Consider the following 9,275-nt stretch of genomic DNA (forward strand, 5'->3'; position numbering starts at 1 on the left):
AGGGTGAGAGCCCCAGGGTACAGGACAGCAGGAGGCCGGGAGGGGAGCAGATCTGTGGAAGCGCCCCGTGTCCTAAACCCGGGGGGAAAGGGGGCTGAGCAAAGGCGGTAACGCCTGTGAACTAAGCAGGAGGCCGGCGCTGAGGCCGTGAGGAAGCACGTGGACGCGTGCTGGACGGGGCGGGCTGACGCCCATGACTGACGTTAGTGCAGAGAAGGCGACACGGCCGTCCTTGTGGGGAGTAGCTTTTATAGTGGGGGTGGAGCTGAGTCCCCTCCCCTCAGTCACTCATGGGAAACCCGTTCCAAGGCCACATAGAAACTGTTCTTGTCGTCCAGGCAGTGCCAGCCGATGGGGCCGATCTCGCAGTCTGCGCAGACCAGGAACTTGATGTTGCCCACGTCCTTGGTGAAGCCCACGTTCTCGAAAGTGAACATGTCCTCCACCAGCCAGTGGTCCTGCAGAAGGTCGCCCTCAGGGCTGCCGCCGTCGGCCAGCGCCGGCTTCTTCCTCATGGGCGGGAGGCAGAGCTGCGTGGACAGAACACAGCAGAGCCCTGCTCACTCCGCACGGCCGGCCCCCGAAGCTCCCCCAGCCCAGGCGCCCGGCAGTAAGCCCCAGGCTGCCCCGGTCCTCGCCCACCTCTCAGGAGAAGGGGGAGAGGCGCTGCCTGGTTGCCGCGGTAACCGGGACGCCCTGGGTCCTCAGGACCAGCCGGTTCCTCCCCGCCCCCGCTCCCTCCAGGGCCAGCTCCTCCCGGACACTCGTCTCCCACGTGGCCCCCTCAGGGTTTCCCCCAACCCGACAACCTGCACGAGCTTCCCATGCTGCCCACTGCATGTGTATTCTTTAAAGTGGCTCGGCTGAGGCATAACTGACGCACACGGCACAGATCCAAAGTGCACAGTCTGACACATTCTGGCACACGTATACCGCACACCAACAAAGCTTTACCACGATCAAGAGAACGAGCATATTCGTCACCCCCAAATTTCCTCATGCTGCTCCATTTCCTACTTGTCGTTTCTCAAATCATCTTATCAGTTTACTGGCTCAGTTACTTACCAGGGGGCTCCCTCCACCAGCTCACTTTTCCTGTTCATTACCACATCCCCACTGCCTGGAACAGCAAGAGACACAGAGCAGAACGCAAATATCTGGGACAAGGGTAAACACAGGATGTCTGGCTTCACGCTATTCCACCACTGTTGTTACGAAGATACTGGGTTCATCTTATAAAAGGAATATTAAAAAGGAAAATCTAGTTCGAGAATTTGGAATATTATCTCTAGGACCCTTGCATCTCCCATTCACGAGGAGAAAGCATGCGCACACACGCACGCAATCCCTTTGACTTCTTCCACGTGGTTAGCGGACGCCTCAGCTGCCCCGCCCACTGCAGGACACGTCAGCCAAGCTCCTTCCCTGCTCCTCACTATGGCTGCCGCCAATGCGCGGAGTATTTCCCACCCCATGTTTCACTTCCAACGCACCCCCAAACTCTAATAAAATAGGACGGCCTTAATGTGCTAGCCTAGCATTGGCAATGAGGACAAAAGCAAACAATTTAAAAAGTTTTTTAAAAATTTGACTGACATCGATGCTCTGGTGGGGATGAGAACGTCAGGAAGGCCACAAGAGCCGCCAGTGTGTGAAACACCCTGGAGCCCGCACTTCTGAACTCCAGGCCTGCAGACGCTGGTAGGGTATCCCTGGCAGGGAGGAGGGAGCTCTGATCCAGAAGGTTCCCCCGCCCTGTCCTCCGAGCACTCGGCTTGTTAAAACACATCTGTGCATTTCCCTTTGCTGTGTCACCTGAGGCTTCATCTGAGGACATCATAAAATACGATAGTCCCTCTTCCTGTTATATTGTCATTCCAGCCACTCTTTTTGCCTCATCTGATGGTTAAATGAGTCCCTAATGCTTTGTTTTACCCTGAGTGAAAATGGGAACAGGCAGAGGCAAAGAGAGGTAGGAATCAAAATTCAGGAACCAGAAAACCTGAATTCCAGTCCTATGAGTAATTTTCTGTGGGCCTAAACGTCCCTATGTACATTTCCAGCCTACCTCCTATACTGTCGGTGTGAAATCACATCTTAACTAAATGCAAGAGGAGTGAAATGTGAGGGGAGAAAATCAAAGACTATATAAGCGTTAGCCCTCAGGACATGTCTAGCAAAGGAGCACGAAGCCCCCACATTGTCCCCGTTCGCAGTGCATAAGGCCACCTCTGCTGTCTCCCATTTGATTAGTGACTAAAGGGCAGGACTATTACTAGCCATTCATTCAAGGGGTGAGTCACGCTGGGTCCTGTTCCCGCTCTTCCTCAACATGCCCATTTTTACTGAAATCCTGTTAAGTCAGACCCATGTATTCGCACTTGTCTGTGTATCTGTGCCTGGATCTCAACAAAGTAGAGGACAACGCTAGGGTCACGCTGTGGGATGTATCACGTGGGACACAATGATGCTTTCTGGACAGACTACTGGGGTGGAAATCTAGAAATTAATACCTAATTTGAGGTGGCCAACTCGGCTGTCTGGGGGCCAAAGTCGCCAGACCCCTGACGAGGTGGGTTAGCTGTGCGGCCAGTGCCCCGCCAGCACCCCTGATCCCGGCCAGCTCTCTGAGACGCATTGAACACCACGACGCTGAGATTCTGCTGATGTCTCACTGAAACTTCTTTTGCTTTCTTCAAGAACTATTAACAGTACCCGTTAAAAAATAAAATACTTTCTTTCTCTTTGTAAAAATACATTCTCATTATAGAGAACTTGGCAAGCATGCTGTACTATAGATGAGAATAAAAACTGTCACAGTACAAAGTAAGCTTCTGTTAACCTTTTTTGTAATTTTTCCCCCTTCAGTGAGTACATGTGGTGGTTTTATTATTTTTTATTATTATTTTCTAAAGATACTGACATGGGGAAAGAACCCGTCATATATATATATATATATATATATATATATATATATATATATATTTATTTATTTATTTATTTATTTATTTATCGCTGCATTGGGTCTTCGTTGCCGTGCGTGGTTTTCTCTAGTTGCAGTGAGTGGGGGCTACTCTTCGTTGGGGTGCGCGGGCTTCTCATTGCAGTGGCTTCTCCTGTTGTGGAGCATGGGCTCTACATGCACGGGCTTTGGTAGTTGCAGTGTGCGGGCTCAGTACTTGTGGCTCACGGGCTCTAGAGAGCAAGCTCAGTAGTTGAGGTGCACGGGCTTAGTTGCTCCACGGCATGTGGGATCTTCCAGGACCAGGGCTCAAACCCGTGTCTCCTGCACTGACAGGCGGATTCTTAACCACTGCGCCACTAGGGGAGTCCTTTGTAGTGGTTTTAAAACCACACAAATGTCCACAAATTCTCTGACAACCTTTCCAAGATGTGGAGACTGTGCCTCTCCCCTTGAGCCTGGGCAGGCCAAGGTGGGTGGGACAGGCTAGGTTAGGGAAGGCTGGGCCACTTTTGCAGGTTGCTCTTGGAACAGTTGCCCTGGGAGCCCTGGTGACCCTGGAAGAACCATGGCTACCCTGAGGCCTCCTGGCGGATACCGGGAGGGGCGGCCCATCACAGCCTGTCCCAGGTGCCCGAATCCTCTCAGTCCACAGGCAGACACGGGAGTGGGCAAGCTTCTGAGATGACCCCTCTAACCGCTGCCCCGTGAAACACCATGAATGAGAGAACTGCCGAGCTGGGCCCTGCCAACCCCCAAATTTGTGAGCAAAATAAACGTTAATGTTTTAAGTCACTGTCTGGGGTGATTTTTTTATGCAGCAATAACTAGAACAACACTGCCCAACACACCTGAGGCATGTTCCATTTTAATTCCTGATTTTTCACTGTGATAAACTATACATAACATAAACTGTACCATTTAAATAATTTTTAAGCGGGCAGTTTGGTGCCATTAAGTACGTTCACATTATTGTGCAACCATCGCCACCATCCGTCTACCCTTTTATAACCACACTTGCCAACACCCCTGACCCGCCCCTGCTTCCTAAACCCTGGCAATCACTAATCTGTCGACCATTTCTAAAACTCAAAAATGTCATATAAATGGAATGATACAATAGTAATCTTTCGGGACCAGCTTTCTTCACTCAGCATAATTCCCTGGAGATTCATCCTCATCCAAGTTGTGGTGCCCGTGGTGTGGCATCATTCACCAGCAGAATGCCTGCTGGGCTGTTTCTGGTTTTCGGCTCTTAGGAATAAAGGTGCAGTGAACATTTGTGCACAGGTTTTGTGTGAACATGTTTTCATCCCGCCAGGGATAAAGGCCCGGAGAACACTTGCTGGGTCCTATGTTAGGTGCATGCTTAGTTTGAGAATAATGTCTCGGTTTGCTCTCATTCTCACCCAAACAGTGCTCTATCCTTTCTCTCCCACAATCTCATCTTCCACCCCCCTCTCCTGCCCCAACTGCCCTCTCCCTCAAAAGGTAAGAAAGCAACTATTCCCTTCTCTAACTCATCACCCTTTCCCTACATTATCAAGCTCTTTGGTGTTTCTTTCCTCTGTGACTGTAATTTTCTCTGCCCCAGACTGCACGTGAGATTTCACAAAGGACCGAGTCGGGGGTCTGAACATTTTCTAAAGAAACCGTTCACAGGACTTAAAAAAAAGGACACGTCGGGTGATCGATGGCGCCTGCGACACACGGATTCGCTCCGCCTGCTCTAACCCTTAGTCTCACGGACTGAGAACTTCACTCCCTCATTTACTTAAATCCGAAAGTCTGTGTCCTCCCTCACGCGCGCGCAGTCTCGGGGTAGCGGGCGCGGGACACGGGATCTGTGCAGCGGTGTGAACGACACTCCTAGTGATTCACGACGTCGGCGGGGATCACAGACCCGGGAGCGAGCGAGCGGTCTGAGGGTTCGGGCCTCGCCCCCAGAACGGCCCCCGCGTCCCGTCCCTCCCCCGCCCCGTGCCCACCCGCCCAGTCCCTGCGAACCGCCCCCCAGTTTCCCCGCCCACTCCCCCCCCCCGGGACCCCGCGCCCACTCCCGGGGCGGGGCGTGGCGGCGCAGTGGGAAGGAGGCTGCGGAACGCGACAGCTGGACGAAGGGCACCGACACCTGAGCCTGAGGAAGTAACGCTCAGGCTCCCTAGAAGGTCGGTCTGCAGCGGCCCGGCGTCGGGACCCCGCGGTCGGCAGGCGCGGCCCCGGGGCGCCAGTGTCCGGGTCCAAGCCGAACTGGACCCGGTGTCGCCGCCCCACCCCCCACCCCCGCGTCCCCTTACCTGCCGGCGGGAGAAGAGCGCCGTGCCCGGCTGCAGCACGCGGGAGCCGCTGCGCTGGCACAGCACCGCCTTCCGGTTCCGGCCCTCCGCCGACACCAGGTCGCTCGGCGGCGCCGCGGGCTCCATGGCCTCTACCCCCCGCGGTCGGCAGGCGCGGCCCCGGGGCACCAGTGTCCGGTCGTGTGTCCGGGTACAAGCCGAACTGGACCCGGTGTCGTCGCCCCCCCCCCCACCACCCCCGCCCCCGCGTCCCCTCACCTGCCGGCGGGAGAAGAGCGCCGTGCCCGGCTGCAGCACGCGGGAGCCGCAGCGCTGGCACAGCACCGCCTTCCGGTTCCGGCCCTCCGCCGACACCAGGTCGCTCGGCGGCGCCGCGGGCTCCATGGCCTCTACCCGGGCCCTTGGCGGCGACGCGCAGGCGCGGTCTCAGGGCGACTTCTTCGCACCGCGCAGGCGCGGTCGCGGCGGCTCTCCTTCAGCGCAGGCGCCGCTTCCCGGCCCCCCCCCCCGGACGCCAGTGCGCAGGCGCGGCCGTTCGCCGCCGCCCAGGCGGCCGGGTGTCGGCGTGGTTTTGTTATAGATGCCTCCTGGGATGTGACAGAGCTTCTGCCCAGGCTCGCCTGGGCGTTGGACTTCCCTTACACTGAGTGAAACCTGAGCCAGTCCAGGTGTGCGTTTAGTCCCGTGAACGACGGCGACGTCCTGGGGTCAGACCCCCATCAGCAAATCTCAGCCGCAGTGGCTCACACGGGACGCGACCTACAGGGACACCTGCCTTGTGGGCGGAGGCAGGCGCCTGGAAGCTTCAGTTGCTGCTCTCTGTTCTCATCATACTGACCACTAACTACGTGGCAAGACCTGGTGTTGACGCGCTTCCAGAAACGTCTCGAGTCCCAGTTTCCCCATGGGTCGGTCGTAGCGCAGTGAAGCGGCAGAAGTCGGAAAGGCTGCCTTCCAGGGCCCACGGGTGCAGGCACGGCCGTAGAGCCACTGCTGGGTCGTTACACTGCGTCTCACTCTCTCCGGTTCGTCTTCAGATGTCTAGCTTACTAGTTGTAGTACGGCAGGCGTGGCCTTCCTGAGATGGCAGGGGAGGCAGATAGAAGGGGAGCCAAGCCGCCTGAGAAACGTCTCATCTACCCACCACCCCCTGTCGGCGGCACGTTTTTCTTCTTCCTCTTTGTCCTTCATTAATTCAACATTTGCTGAGCAATTACAGAATATGCTACACCCTGAGGATACTACGACGATAGGCACTTTGTACTGGAGAACACAGTTTAAACAGGAAGACAGACCCAAACCCAAGGACATGTGATAAAGACAATCCAGGGAACAAAGTAAATGGAAGCACAGATCAGGGGTAATTCCATATGGGGAGTCAGAAAAGGCTTTACCTAGGTGACACGTGAATTGGGCATTAAAAGGTGAGTAGGATTTTGCCGGGACAGCAAGATTATTTCATATAGAAGGAACGGTGTAATATATCCACAAGGGTGAGAACAGATTTAGGAATGGTTAAGACCACTGTGGATGAAGCACGTGATACCTGGGGGAAGTGAGGGTGTTAGAGGAGGCAAGTTCAGAACGGTGCTGCGAGTCCAGATCACCATGGGTCTAATGTCATTATAAGGAATTCAAACCTTATAACATGGACAACGGGAATCTATGGACTTTTAGGCCAGAAATATCTGTTTGATATTTACTGAAAATGTGCTGTATGTTCGGTATTGTAATGGCCCTGTCCGTGCTTTAGAAAGATAACTGATGACAAAATGGAGGGGCTAGACTGGAAAGCAAGAGAAGAGTAGAGGTAAGGGTATCAGGAGACGATGCTCCATGAGTCTGGGCAAAAGATAGGGGGAAAAAATACAGGAATGGATTTGGAACAATTAAACTCATGTACAACCTAAAAACGAATCGGATGTCTGTATTGTGGTGGAGGTGACAGGTGACACAAGATGAAGGTGGCTTTAGCTTTCAGAGGTTGCATAACTTAGTGGCTGCCTGCCAGTTAACGGGAGCTAGAAAAACAGGAGGAACCACCAAATAAGGGGTAGCTGTGTGTAGGTCCATGAGCGGGGGAAAGCCCAGAAGATTGGGGAAAGAGTGGAAAGGGATGGAGGGGGCTATTCAGCTGTGGCTGCCATCGAAGAACTATTTGGGAATTTGGTCTGAAACTCAGAAGTCAGCCGTGAAGACAGCCCAGAGCCCAGAGCCATGGGTTCTTCACCCCCTCCCCTCCTCTGCCTCCCCTGGGCTCTTCCTGAGAGAACAAGTCACATGTCTCACAGTTCGATTTAATCGGCAGGCACAATCCCTCTGCTAGAGAAAGGCCGGCCGGCCTCTTTGCTGAACCTCTCTGGCTCCCCCTTCCCTTTGCTCTGGGAGTATCAAGATTTTTGCATTTCTGCAAGCCTTCCGCATAGCTGTTTGCATCACAAACAGCTGTTTGTGGCACAAATCGAGGCAAACGGAAAAAGGACTGGGGCAACTAAAACCCTAAAATTCAAGTGGTTACAAAACGAGCCCAAGATTGCCTCTTCTTTATCCCCTGTGGTTTCTAAGTCCAACTGTGAGAGTCCATGAATATGCAAAATTCAAATAACCTTGTATTGATGGGAGTCTCCGGAGATCTCTTACCTGTCTAACAGAGACACAGCAGAGCTAGTTGGCAAACACACAGGTGAACGGGCTGAAGAGACAGGACCTGCAGCTGATCCCTATGCCTGGTCCCCCCAAATGTCTGCAAGACAGGCACTGGAGACCACTGATTTTCAATATTTTCTTTAAAAAAAATACAAACAAATGAACTTGAGGTCAGTACAACTCAGGGAAAGAGGAAAAAAAGGAATTTCAGAGCAAAGGGAAAATGCATCCTTCCTTAGGTGATCACGTCCCCACACTCCCAATACCCACAGAGCAAGAATGTCACTGCACAGCACAGGGGAGCCTTGGAGGGACAGCGGGTACCGAAACTAACAAAAGGATTTTAGTTGTCGTTGATTATTCTGTCCTGGGATGAATAAAATCCACTTTAAAGACAGGGAAGGGGGGTTCTAATAGCAAAGAACTACACGTACAAAACACAGCAGTAAAAACCACACCTTAGCAGAAGTATGTCCTTAAAAGAATGAGGGAGTAATGAGGCAGCTGAACTTCGAGGCAGCTGCCCCCCCCCCAAACAGTATGGATGCATAACAGTGGAGTGAGTAGCATTTGCTTCAACAGAGGAAGACCTTCCCTGTATAGATGAGTCACGGAAGGGAGGACTACTGTGAAATCACAAGAACTTCGGGTTTATCCCTGGCCCACTGAGGGCCCATTCTCCTCCACCTCTGCTCACCTAACATGTGCTGGCTCTGTCTCTCAGTCCCCAGGGCCCACAAATACCAGGGGGCCATGGAAAGACCCTCAAATAACACTCCCTCCTCAGCCTTCCGGCTGTCGCAGGTTCACTCACATCCCACCACGTCCAGCTCCCTTCCCACACTCTCCACCCGGCTCTGATGCCAACCCTGGCCCCCTGTCCGCAGGCCCCCAAAGTTTTGACAGGGCTCTTCCCTCTGTTTCCCTCCAGATCGGAACTGTGTTGCCCCTGCTACCTGTAGACTAGGAAAGATATTTATTGTTGTGAAACAAGAGTTGGTACCCTTCCAATGATCGAGGTTGGATACCGCCCACACCCCGGCGCTGCGCTCATACCTTAATTCTCTGCAACACGCGAGGCACAACTTAAATGTATGTTCTCCCAAGCGCACGCTGAGTCAGAAACGAGGAGAGAGTGCCCCCGCGGCCGGGAGGAGAGGTGGTCTGGCCTCCCACACCCACTCAGTGTGCAGCCTCCTCCTCTGAGGGTCTGCCGCCCCCCCTCCTCGGGGAAAACCACCAGTGCCAGTGCGAGGGGCGTCAAATAAGCACAATCATCGCGGCACCGGTGCCTGTAATCACCCTGTGCACACAGTGAGAAGCAGACATTCTGGAAAGGATCCTCGGTTCCCTGCGAACTGTGTCGGACT

The 9,275-nt window shown here is 53.8% G+C and overlaps 1 protein-coding gene across 1 annotated transcript; it reads right to left on the reverse strand.

Moving 5' to 3' along the window:
- Positions 1 to 243: 243 nt before the first annotated feature.
- RABIF (RAB interacting factor) lies at positions 244 to 5,720 on the reverse strand. Its single transcript, XM_065893710.1, has 2 exons — positions 5,518 to 5,720; positions 244 to 530 (listed from the first exon to the last, which is right to left on the reverse strand). Exons 1-2 carry the CDS (start codon positions 5,641 to 5,643, stop codon positions 285 to 287), a joined length of 372 nt encoding a protein of 123 aa, XP_065749782.1. The 5' UTR covers positions 5,644 to 5,720; the 3' UTR covers positions 244 to 284.
- Positions 5,721 to 9,275: the final 3,555 nt, after the last annotated feature.

The sequence above is a fragment of the Phocoena phocoena genome, chromosome 1, assembly GCF_963924675.1.
Source record: "Phocoena phocoena chromosome 1, mPhoPho1.1, whole genome shotgun sequence".
NCBI classification, from domain to species: domain Eukaryota; kingdom Metazoa; phylum Chordata; class Mammalia; order Artiodactyla; family Phocoenidae; genus Phocoena; species Phocoena phocoena.

Coding starts and splice junctions, on each gene's coding strand:
- RABIF (XM_065893710.1), bottom strand. CDS start 5,643: ATGGAGCCCGCGGCGCCGCCGAGCGACCTGGTGTCGGCGGAGGGCCGG. Junction 531..5,517: donor CGCTCTTCTCCCGCCGGCAG/GTGAGGGGACGC, acceptor CTGTCCACGCAG/CTCTGCCTCCCGCCCATGAG.